Source organism: Lontra canadensis, unplaced genomic scaffold, assembly GCF_010015895.1.
Source record: "Lontra canadensis isolate GAN:19392208 unplaced genomic scaffold, GSC_riverotter_1.0 scaffold104, whole genome shotgun sequence".
Taxonomy (NCBI): Eukaryota; Metazoa; Chordata; class Mammalia; order Carnivora; family Mustelidae; genus Lontra; species Lontra canadensis.
Window position 1 is genome coordinate 240,636 of NW_022631098.1, and position 13,197 is coordinate 253,832.

The 13,197-nt window shown below is 40.5% G+C and overlaps 1 protein-coding gene across 1 annotated transcript in view; it reads left to right on the forward strand.

Annotated features, from left to right (window-relative positions):
• Window positions 1–9,678, forward strand: part of GRIA4 (glutamate ionotropic receptor AMPA type subunit 4) — a 241,782-nt gene extending 232,104 nt beyond the window's left edge. The window contains exons 14-15 of the mRNA XM_032838408.1: window positions 2,836–2,970; window positions 7,590–9,678. Of these exons, the coding sequence (XP_032694299.1) occupies window positions 2,836–2,970; window positions 7,590–7,754 (300 nt within the window). The 3' untranslated portion in view covers window positions 7,755–9,678. The remainder of the gene's footprint in view (window positions 1–2,835; window positions 2,971–7,589) is intronic.
• Window positions 9,679–13,197: the final 3,519 nt, after the last annotated feature.

A 13,197-nucleotide genomic window follows, 5' to 3' on the forward strand; every position in this document is an offset into this window, starting at 1 on the left:
ACCACAATCCAGAACTAGAGTGTCCGCATGGGCTGCTACTTTCACGATTCACATCTCTGTCTTCTAAGGACCTTCCTGGACCCTTTATCAGTACCACGTGCACCCTCCTTCTCTTCCAACCCATGTAGACCTGCTTTTATGGCATAGAGTAAATGCCGCCAGCTGAACCCCAGTGTAGGGAGAGCCCAAACCAGTGTGAGCCAGGATCTCTGCACACCAGCCTGTCCATCTGCAGCCACTGCCATTCATTTCGAAAGGGGGTGGGGGCATGCGGAGCTTGCAAATCTTGCATGACTCCCACCGTCCTGCTGGGAACCTTGTAAACGCTCCAGCAGCGCTCTCCAAGCCAATAGTTTTGGGTTCACAGTAATTGCATACGTTTTATTTACCCCTCCTCCCTAGCAGTATGCACCTGTTACCTAAAGTGATGGAGCAGGCCCCAGCCGCCGGCCTGGTTCTCCACCTGGGCCTCCGCACGAGACACAGAGCCTCCTGTGGCCTCTGCTCCGTCACTTTGCCATGCGATTCTAATGTAGTTTGACTTGAATAACATAAAATAACATATATAATGTTATTTATGTTATTTTCCACGTGAAGAACTCCTGTAAACCTTGCCGTTTTGAAACTCAGTGAGGCAGGCGTCTTAGACAAGCTGAAAAACAAGTGGTGGTACGATAAAGGTGAATGTGGACCCAAGGACTCTGGAAGCAAGGTCAGTCGTCGCCCTCCGGGGCGCCCCCTTGTGTTCACAGAGCCGTAGCCGCGAGCGCTTGTCACAGGGCACGACCCACTCACCCGCCCAGCGTGGCCCATGCCGTCTCGGAAGACTGCAGCCCGCTCCCCCCTGCTCAGGCTTGGGTGCAAGCCCAGATTAACCGCAGGAGCACCTACAGGGACCAAAGTCCTTCTAGGATCCTCAGGCTCACCTACCACTCATGCGAGTAGCGCTTCTGGGTTTCGTGTGTTTCGGAGGCGAGAGCCACGAAACATGTTGTTTGAGGACCCGGTGGGGTCTCCAGACAGGAAGTGGGGGACTGCCCGCTAGCCGTCCAGAGATGGAGGTTAACGTTCACCCTGTGGCACTGGGAGGTTGTCTGCTGTCACTGTGTTGCTGAGCATTCCTCTTTAGTTGAAGAGGCCCCCTTACAGCTTTGCGCTGATGGATGTGCAGTGGACAGAGATGCTCTTACTAGATCAGCGTTTGCAAATGATATCCTCAAGGTCAGATCTCTGCTTCGTGTGTCCTTGTTAGTGCAGAGATCTAGAGACCTGATTCACTGAGTATGAGTAAACGGTGGTGCAGTTACGTTTCCATTCCAGTGTATCAGTGAATATAGTTACCTGAGCAAGATAATAGACTGTAACGAGTGCCCAAAAGCCCAAGTTGAGGATTCTTGAAATCTTTATCTTTTTTAAAAGAAGAAAAATATTCGTTATTCTAAGATGTGAAACAAGTAAATGGCTTAAATAGGAGAGCCTCCATTCAGTTAAGAAAGAGACCAAGTAATGTCACTGGATACATTTTCGGGGTTTATCCCTACATTTTAATCAGCTTTTTCCCTGTCTTTGAACCAGAGTGGAATGAGACAAGCTTGGCCAAATAATGAAACACCTATTTCAAATCCCAGTGTCAAGCCAAAGAAGCATAAATATTTAATGAGAGATGATTTTAAAAATGAAATGACCCTAAATTTTGGCCCAATTGGGTAATGTCATGGCTAATTGGACCGTCTACATAGTCCATTTTTTGAATTAAATACTCTCCTAATAAAACTATTTAAGTCTCTGAATCACAGTTTGTACAAAACGTACAGCCGGGAAGATGACAGCCACAGGACATCCTACAGGGAGTCTAACCCAAAATACTTTCTCAAATCACGTTATATAACATACATATTTCCAATCTATGAAAAAAATTCTGAAGTTTTGTTAAAATTTTAGTATCTTCTAATCTTATGTTTGAGTATTTCCAAATTTATTATGAGATAATATGTAATCCAAAGCTCTGGAGAATAATATGTCTGAACTATTAACTGATCAAGTATTTTTAAGTGGAAAGAGAATCTTACTTTTTAATCAATAAAAATAGTCCTAAATTTGTCCATACAAAAGTAATTTATGTCTCAGTTAACCATGGTAATGTGTATATTTTTAAGTTCCCTAACTGTGATGCATACATAGTTATTCCTAAATAGTGTATAATATGTAAAAATGACACTTTCTAGAAGCTTTCCCATATACCTGTGACTGAACAAACAAATAATGAGTTGCCCTAGCACATTTTTACATATATTTGGTAAAGCAACAGTAAAGAAAATGTGAAACTGTTAGCTAAAAAACAAAAACAAACAAAAAACTTAGTTCCTTAAGTAGGAAATGTGAAGTGAAATTTATACAAGAGAAATTTCAGACATTGCAAGTATAAGTAATGGCAGGAAACTCAAAAGACATCCCTTCTCATGTAACTGGGTTTTAAATATGCCATTTTCAAACTTAATAATAAGCCCACTTCTGCCACCCTGTGTAAATATATAACTGCTTTTATATGGCTAGGCATAGTGGCTTTCACTGCATATTTAATAATGATAAAACATTACAAATTTTATTGAATGTAATTACACACAGTTTTATTGGTAATCATCATAATTTCACTTCTCCTGAGAGCTGTAAGCTTTCTGCTTAAATCTATAAACCTCCATCAGTGATTTATACGTGTAAATAATTTCAGGTTGCATTAGGCATTTGCTTTAATTAGCTGTTTGGATTTCGTGTGTTCTTTTTGCCTTCCGGGTATGACATTTCCACAGCTAACTGAACTGTCTTTATCTCCCCCAGGACAAGACGAGCGCCTTGAGCCTCAGCAACGTAGCAGGCGTCTTCTACATTCTGGTTGGCGGCTTGGGCTTGGCAATGCTGGTGGCTTTGATAGAGTTCTGTTACAAGTCCAGGGCAGAGGCGAAGAAAATGAAGGTGGCAAAGAGTGCACAGACTTTTAACCCAACTTCCTCGCAGAATACTCAGAATTTAGCAACCTATAGAGAAGGTTACAACGTATATGGAACCGAAAGTATTAAAATTTAGGGGTAGGACTTAGGGCTTACTCCAGTGAGTGGGTGATGCATCCCGTCATTGCAGTGTTGTGACCTGTCTGTCCAGTGGTGGCATTGCTTGCTTCTGATTACAGCTTGGATATTTTGGAAAAACGTCAGTGCAAAGTGGTTCGGTTTTCTTTGGCTGCGGATGCACTGTTCAAAACTTGATGTTACCAATAGATATCTGCATTGAAAGGGGCAGAAAGACAAAAACAAACCTCCAGGATTGCTCTGCAGAATGATCTGAACAGCATATCCTACCCGAAATTTGGGAGAAAATGGAAATCAGTTCTGGGTTTCCTTGTCTGTGTACCAGGCTAATTCTACTTGGGACAATCCAATTTTAGGAGAATTGCTCACAGAGTCAGCATAAACCCATTTCAAGCGATCAATGCTTTGACAGTTGCCTGTTTTGATATGATTATTTGATATAATTATGTATTTGCATAATCATATTGATATGATTATGATTATGTATACAACTCCAAGCACCCAGTAAGGGCTCAGAAAATTTTAGCTCCTATTCTGTTTCACATTAACCATCATTCTATATTTTTTAAGAGCAAAGCCCTGCTGTTTGCTCATCTGACAGTACCTTGAGCCAGACCTTTAGATGGGAGTGACTGACTGTCAGAGTCTTGACTCCAGTTCGTATTTATTAGATGGGTTTCAGCTCTCACCTTCACAGTACCACTAAGGCGGATGTGCATTTTAGGCAAGCGGCACGTTCTCCATCAAAACTGTCAGCGATGTATGTGTTCTTAGGAGGACACAGGAAAAGATAAAAATTGCAGTGAATTATTATGGCCTTTTTTTTTCTCATTTCAATTTTTTTAAATTTAATTTTATTTTTTTTCAGTGTTCCGTAATTCATTGTTTATGCACCACACCCAGTGCTCCATGCAATCCGTGCCCTCTTTGATACCCACCACCAGGCTCACCCAACCCCCCATGCCCCTCTCCTCCAAAACCCTCATTTTGTCTCTCATGGTTCGTCTCCCCCTCCGATTTCCCCCAACTCACTTTTCCTTTCCTTCTCCCAATGTCCTCTGTGTTATTCTTTATGCTCCACAAGTAAGTGAAACTGTATGATAATTGACTCTCTGTGCTTGACTTATAAGTAGACCAGAGCAGCCCCACTTACTCACATCCTCTCACTGTATCACAATAAAACAGTGTAAATATTCAGTGAAATGTAGGAAATGGAAATAATTTTTTAAGAATCTAAGTGTTCACTACTTTTTTCCTCAAATGATAGAAAGGAGTTTTAAAATAAGATCTGAAAGCATTTGTTATTGCTCTTCCTAAAATCAGACCTCTAAGACCCATTTTCTAAAATTACATATAATAGTCAACTGACTAGGCTGCTCACTCTGATTTCAACGGTAAGTGAGCCTTTGAACCTGCAAGAGACATGCAGTGCTTGACGTAGCCGAGAGTCAGAAACACAATATAATTTTCATAAGCTGTACATCTGAGGTTATGCCAGGTAAATACCCTTGTTTTTGGTATTTATTATTACAAAAGCTATTGAAACACTTTGTTAATATCTTAAAACAAAGAACAAAAGCCATTCCCTTTTACCAAGATCTAGCTCTTGAGCTTTTTTCCATAATCTAGAAATCAGTGGATGACTGAGTGTAACTATACATAGATAAGCCCCACATGGTTCTTTCCCAATTTTATGTAAAAGAATCAAGAACAAGACCCTCTGTTCACTCAGATCAGAATGTTTTGAGCCTGTCTCCTGATAGCAAAACAAGCAAGGAAACTGTCGAGGTCTCTTGACCATTAGACAAATACTGTTACCTGAATAATTATACAGTGGAGGAGAGATTATCCCAAACTGAGAAAAACAACTCGTGACAAGTTTTAAGAGTCAATTATTTGGATTTTATTCTGGAATGAATCTTATGTCTTAAGAAAAGGCTTTTCTGGTTTGGTTTGTTTTTTGTTGTTCTGGTTTTGGGGGGGGTTGTTTTTGTTTTTTGGGTTTTTTGTTTTTGTTTTTTGTTTTTTTTACATTTTGATTTTTCTTTGGCAAAGCAAAAGCATTCCAACCAACCATCAGCAAGGTCCAAGGGTAAGGTTGCAAAGAAAAGAAAATTAGGAAATTCTAGAAACACTCAGGGATGCCAGTTAATTGACAAAACCTGGGAAGTTGCTAAAGAGAGTTAAATTCCCAGGTTATGTACATACAGTTTCATGTAATAATGTTTTTGGAGTCAGAACCTGGCATTACAATGTATCACAAATTGCCCCTACAGTTAGGGTTAAATTTCTAAGACAGTAAATTTCAAATAAAAACAAAGCATTCCTACCCATGACTTTTAAAAAAACTTAATGGCATTCAGGGTGAATGAAATGATTTGCACCTAAGAAGACTGTTGGCCACAATTAACAAAATTTTTGATAATCTAAATAATATTGTCCTTAAATCCCAAAAACATACCCTGAAACCTTCAATATAGATAATATTTACTCTAAAAGTGACTGTCCCTCACAGGAGCACTTACAACTGAGGTCATAGCCTTTTTTTTTTTTTTTTAAGATTTTATTTATTTATTTGACAGGCAGAGATCACAAGTAGGCAGAGAGACAGGCAGAGGCAGAGAGAGAGAAGCAGGCTCCCCGCTGAGAAAGGAGCCCGTTGCGGGACTCGATCCCAGAGCCCTGGGATCATGACCTGAGCCGAACGAAGGCAGCCGCTTAATCGACTGAGCCACCTAGGCGTCCCAAGGTCATAGCCTTTAACCTCAACAATCTAAACAGACCCAGACCATGTGTAAATTTATAAGAATGTTTTTCAGTCTGAGCAGCCTCACTGGGTTCACAGCAAGCTGAATAGAAATGACATTTTATGGAAGAAGCAGGAGATACAAGTATAAGAAATAGTAAGAATGAAGAATGCTAAGATTAAAGGGAAAATAGCTGTCAAAGATTTATTAACTATTCTTTTCAGTTGCATTCTTCTACAGAAAAGGACAGATTACTTAAGAGCATATGATTCCTGTTTGGGGTGTTTTCCTTTCTTTGCAAAGGCAATCAAGAAAAGAAAGGAAACGAAAATAAATTTTATGGCAAGAGCCTTCTAAAAAAAATCCCTTCCAAAAATTATAATGCTTTTATTAATTGCATTTCTTCAAAAAAGAAAATGAAAACAAAACTAAACCAGTAAATTCTAAAAAAATATTTATCTATTTTACTTAATGTTAAATGTTGAAAATGAATCTGAGGTAACAAATTCAGACTTTGGTCTTGGTTCATTTTAATTTAGTGATGTGTAGTTTCTGTGGAGATCGTATCCTGACTTCTGACCTTTTTAGACTACTTGCTAAAGAAGCACTATGATAATGGCCTTGGTTTTTATCTCCGGTCATTAACTAGCAGTTTGATTTTATCAGGGTATCCGATCTCTAAACCTTGATCTTATACCATTTTCTGCTCCCATCACTAATTTCATTATTTAATACACAGTCATTCTGATACTGAAGTTCCAGAGTGGGACTCATACAGGGGTGGAATTCCTAAAGAATTAGGTAAACTTAAATTCACCACAGGGAATTAAGATATAACTTAGAGAAATAAATGATCTATGCCATAACAAACTTGGGCAATATCTTGTTTGCCTGCTTTTCCTCTTGAGTTAATATTAAAATTCAGTTATTACAAAAAATGTAAAGGCAATGAACAAGGAGTAATTAGATTTACATACTAACACTGCCTGTTTCTCTTCTGTGTAATATTGTTACCTCCTACTGACTTAACATGACAGAGAACAGGAATTTAATGAGGATTTTGGAGACCGGACCCCATAACTCTCAGTCTGAGAAGTCCCCCAGCAGTGAGTTGGTGAGGAAACATCCTCCCCTTCAGTGCTTCCCCTTGAAATGCTTAGCGCTTCCGAAAGTATCAGTCAGCTTCCAGGGTAGGCGTTGGATGGACTTGATGTGACTGTGCTGTTCTGGGTCACGTCTATACCTGGTGTGGGTGAATGAAGGTGTTTGTGGATAGATCTGTGTTCTGAAGACGGGAAGATCTGCCATGAATAGTCTATAGTTTGTTTCGACAACACATCCCAGTTTTGAGGATGATGCCCCCGCCATAAAGACATATTCTAGCGAGAGCCAGAGACTCAGTTAAAAATGTTGTCTAACGTAGAAGAGATTTTTAAGCCAGACCACAAGTGCTAGGATGTAGAGGACCCCAAGGGGAAAACTTTGTCCCACCCAGATCGGCCAAACAAAACCTAGTTTGACGATTTCAAAATTAGTTCCGGAACAGGTAGGACTGCAAACCCTGGACCCAGTTCATTCTTCGCTATAGTTGAGCTTTCCTCTCCTATAATGCACAGTTTTCCCATGACCAAAAGAATATTGGGAAAAAATGCAGATGTCTAATTATTGATATCTTGGTGTTTGCTGTGTCGCCTTTTGTCAAAGAAACAGAAACATTGTAACAGTCTACACTCTCTCTGTTTCCTTTCCATGCGCCCAGCTGACCTTTTCTGAAGCCATAAGAAACAAAGCCAGATTATCCATCACTGGGAGCGTAGGTGAGAACGGCCGTGTTTTGACGCCCGACTGCCCCAAGGCTGTACACACGGGAACTACAATTAGACAAAGTTCAGGATTGGCTGTCATTGCATCGGACCTACCATAAAAACCAAAAACATAATTGAGTGCCTTAATCAAACTGTGTTGGTGACCGACGGGAGCGCAGCCCGGGGCGTGCTGAGCAGGTGCCCTGGACCCGGCCTCTGGCCTCCGCGTCCTGATGCTCCCACTTCCGCAGCAGCAACGCGTGCATGAGCTCAGCTCGGAAACCCAAACTCAGATTTTATATCAGGAAAACTCACAATTTAGGTTTTTCGGGGAGTGGGAGGGGGGAGCTGGGATGGGCATATTAACAGCAACAAATCTCACTCGAGTGGACTTAAAAACTAATCAGACTTGCGAGTTAGTGCGTCCAAATGTGAAGTTCTTGCTCCAAAAGGCCTGTCTTCACCGCAAGGGATAAACTAGCTAGAGAAGTCCGTGAACACGCTAACGTGCGTCTCCAGAACACCCACGTGGTCCGTGGGCAACTGTCCAGCCGAGAAAACGCATCACGTACCTGTGGTCGGAAAGTAATCCACACTCGTGTAAATCCTGTGAAAAAATTTAAAGGAAGTATTTACACTTACTTTGGAGAAAAATACTGAAACATGCTTGCTTTTTAACTGATGTAAATCCAGTAGAGGACAACACAATCCTTTTTTCTAACCATCTTAGGGAACAGTACATTGCAATAATTGATATAAATGCCATCACTGTAATAAACTTTAGAGACTTTTTTTTTTTAAATATAAAAGCCGTTGGTCATCTCCTTGTTGCCGTAACCTCCACTCTGTCACATGAGTCAGTGTCCACAGATCACGTTTGTCTCACTACCAGAAACACAAACACGAAGACAATGTTACCGTGAAATCATCAGTCCACGACGTAGAGTCAGAAGAGACTATGGGTCACTCATGGTATCGATCTTATTTATAATCTCATTCTGTGTACAAAATTGTGGTTTTTGTACCCACCAAAAAGAATAAAACAATGGACCTTCTTACACTATCTACAGAGCTTAAAGTTTGTTTCCTATTGTGAATAAAAATTATTTGAGAAATTGTAAGACTATGTAGGAAGGATTGTAGAAGTCAAGTGTGGGCCATATCGGAACATGTAGCTAGCTCTTATTATTTCCATATAATAAGCTTACCCTCTTTTACGGATGTTTGCCTTGTGATCAGGTGAAATTGTCACAGATGGCGTGTTTGAATTGGGGAACGATCCGTTGTCATTAACAGCAACATACCTTGTAATCCTGTGTTGGAATTTTACTTGACTGTATTTTGCTGCATAAAATAATGTCTCTTGGGCTTCTCCCCCCATTCCCCTTGTTCCATTTAAATTGCTTGAAGGCACGGATAGAAGTTCGTGGTAGACCAAAAAAAAAAAAAAGAAGAAGAAGAATTTGTCCTTGTTTTTTCAACTGGAAATGGTGAAGAAAATTATACCGATGTTTGTTTCCCAAACCCACCTTATGTTATGTATGGATAAAATTAACATGGTTCAAAGGAAGGTTTGGATCATCAGAAATAATAAATGAGTACTAGAGTACAGCTAACCATCACCCTACGTAGAGATCTTGCCAGAAAGCACAAGTTAGGATGATTTTGGAAGTGTGGCCTTGAAGGACGAGTTCCATTTCCCCAGGTGGAGAAGGCATGGAGAGCCTTAGGGGTCCAACCCGGTGCGTGTCCATAGACTGTCAAAGGCATGCGTGCCCCTGGATGGGCAGCAGTGAGCACAGGCTGCGACATCACACAAGATAAAGTTGGAGAAGGTGAAGGACCAACCACCTTGCTTCTACTTTGGAGATTTCCACCCCCTTTACCCCGTGATCTCGCAGTAAGAAACATCACGAAAAGCGCAGGTTTGATGATACATTCACATGCACGGTCCCCTCAGGAAAAGTCCCCGGCTCTGAAGTAGAGCAGATGAGTCCCTCTACGACCTGGTCCCTACTCCTCTCTCCTGGGCATCTCTCCCCTCACCCAACCCCCCCCCCCCCCCCCCCCCGCTCACCTCGAAAGCAGCACACAGGACACTGCATTCACTCTTTCCCAGGGCTGTCTCTTTTCCCTGACTAACTTGGACTCCTCCTTCAGTACCAAATCGAATTGCACCTGCCCTAGGAAGGTTTCCATGATGACCCGCCACCTGCTGCCTCCGAGACCAAGTTAGGTGCCCTTCTTATGTTCTCTCCCCATCACAGCACTTGCCATGCCCTGCATTGTACTTGCCTGTGTACTTGTCTGTATACTGTCTAGACTGTAAGCTCCTTGAGGGCAGGGACTGTGTCTGTCTCGTTCACAGTTGTATCCCCAGCACCCAGCACAGTGCCTGGCATATTGTAGGTGCTTAATAAATATTTGTTGAATGAATTAATGAACTGAATCGAATTAATTTGAGTGAAAGAAGAAAGTATCTTTCCTCATTAACAGTCCCTAGCATGCATGTTAAGTAAACAGGTCAAAACAAAGGCTGGGGGCACTGGGGTGGCTCAGTGGGTTGGGCGTCCAACTCTTGATTTCAGCCCAGGTCCTGATGTCAGGGTTGTGAGATGGAGCCCCACACTGGGCTCTGTGCTGGGCATGGAGTCGGCTTGGTACTTTTCCTCCCTCTCCCTCTACACCCCCCCAACTCAAAAAAGCTGAAGGATGGTTGATTTCATTATGTCCATCTCACTGGTAGGACTGTGGCTAAGAAACAAAACAACATGACCTGTCTAATTTCTGATCAGAGGAGACATTATTCCATGTAATTGTACCTACCTATAGAATAATTTGTTTAGCTAAAGAAATTGTCTTAAGGTAATTAAATAACCCAAACCAGGATTCTGGCTTGGTTTTTACCTATTCTTCTAAAGAGCACTTTCATTTAAGTCTTGGAGTGGGTAAGTGAAGCAACATTAAAAAAGTTACATTTCTCATAGTTTAATTTCTTCTTTTTGTTTTGTGTTGTTTTCTTTCTATATTAGTAATAGTATCATATAGTGAAATTTCTCTTTCTCATGGAATAATTCTGCCAAAACCAAAATCAGTACAATGGGACACCCTCTCCAGGCTCCAATCTGAGGAAATGCTATAAAGCTAGGTAATGTGATTTTAAAACATTTATGTTTAAATTAAGAACATTTAACTTAAATGTTCCATAAAGAACTAAATTATCAAGCAAGCAAGACTACCATCTAGTACATAATTTCCTGAATCTGGTAAAACCACTTTTGAAGCTATATCAGCTGGTTAAATGTACACAATGACCGCATTTGAAAGCTATAAAGGACCCTCAGGGGAACCACTTGGTTACACTCAAGGCGATAGCTACTTATTAAAAATGCCAGCCCTACCCTTCCCAGTGCTAGCTTCAGGCTTGCTTTGGGTGGCTCCCTGGTCCCACCACCTGCTGACCGTCCACTCATTCATCCAGTCCCCTAAGGCAAAGCCCACGGTAGGTATAAAATACATATTTGTCAAAGCATTAACACAACTTCAGCTATTACATCAGTATGCACGGGAAAAACCATGCTCTACTAATTTTCGCAGAGAACAGAATATCCCAACTTGCAACACCCATGAAGTCCAACTAGAAATAAGCATTAAATGAAAGTGACGTTGGGGGAGTTTCTGAAAAGACAGATTGGAATTGTATGGATTCTTTTGTCTTCTTAGTATGAGGCTGCATGAAAAGTGTGCCTTCCCAAGCACGTTCATAAACAGCTTTTCATTTCAGGTGGTGTGGCAGGCTACCGTGCTTAGCAGTTGTCAGACCAGATGCCAGTGTGGTAGGTGGAAGACGTATGGAGTTCCTAAACAGCTGGTACCAGTGGTCTTGTCGAAAGGGGACTGTGCTGCTTTAAGAAATGATGTCGATCAATAAGAGCGAAAGACGAAATTTGGAAACTATACCTCAAAAATAACAGAGAACTAAGTTGTTTCCCATGAAATAGAATAACCTGTTTATTGATCATGCTCTGATTTTACTGTCTTTGGAGGAAACGGCAGGTGGGCAGGGGAGTGAAGGCAAATAAGAGATAAGGCAAAGGAGACATAAAGCAGAAGGTTGGCAAAAGGCCAGTAGTACAGCCCTGGGTGGCCCAAAGAACTAAGGAGAACAGGGCTGTTTGACAAATGATTTTCCACTGTTAGGTGTGTAATTAATGTCTGATAAATTCCTCTTCCCACGACCTGCTTACAAATTTTCCTATGAGCTGCAGGCTGGTACTTGTGGTCAGATTAAAGGGAGTCAAGGAAAAAATTCTAAATCCCATATTTGGGTTGATGCTAATAACATGTCTCCTTCCCACAGAAATGGGCAGAAATCTAGATTGGGACTTGTCCTTCCACATGGCAAAGAGGGAAGTCTTGTTCAAATGTTTTCTGGATCTGGAGAAGATGGTAGGTGTGAGAGGACCTCTATGATACATACATACATAAATATTTTATTTATTAATATTATAAATATTATTACTATATATTATTATATATAATTAAATTCCTATATAAATATATAATTATAAATATTGTGAATATTAAATTATATAACATCTGTATTTATTTGTATTATATTTATACCACATTACATAGTATACATAATATATTTTCTTAATTTTATATTATATATAAGAATAAATTTATCTATTTATCTATCAATAATTTATTGACAAGTAAATTTATATAATAAATGATAATGTTGATATTAAATATAATATTTATATTATACCTATGTATTATTCTATAATTGTAAAGATTAAAATATAAACATAAATAAATTTATAAATATTAAATTATAATACCTCAATCATGGCTCCCTTGAGGGGGTGACTTAGGATATTTGGAATCCTGGAATCCTGAACTCAATGGGAGCCTGCTCAAACAGATGATTATGATTTCCTTCTCCCTGTCTTTTCATTGGACCAACACTTCTAAAGTTCCTAAACATCTAGCAGCGGCTGAAAATTTCTGGAGATTTATTGCTCAAGCAGAATAGGTCTGTAGTCATGGCAATCAGAGTTTCAATATATGACTGAATGAACTGACTGGCTAAATGAATAAAGGACTGAGTGGAGACCCTCGGAAAAAGTTGTCAGGAGACAACGGTTTCTCCAGTTTCGGGAGAAAGTGAGTTCTCCAGCATAAACATGAATGCCCTCAACATTTGGTAACAAGGAAGAGATTTGGAACAACTTAAGCCATAGCTGGCTTCTCCTAAAGAATGACCTAATCCTTCAGTCACCTAAAATTGGTATTTTTCAGACGTCTAAAGAGTTGAAATTGATGAGTTCCATCTGTCTGAGAAATTTCCCAGAGTCATGATTCCCACTGGTATTCTGTCTGTAAATCTAAGCGCAGTTACCGTGTGGTGGCTCCGTGAATCACTGCCTCTTTGTCCCAGCCTCACAGGGATACTGTCCCTCTCTCGTCCCACATTGCCCTTCAATACACTCCTGTGTTTCTCCTCCTCCCATTCATCTTCCCACTGTCCGCCTCTCTCCCTGACCTTGACACCAT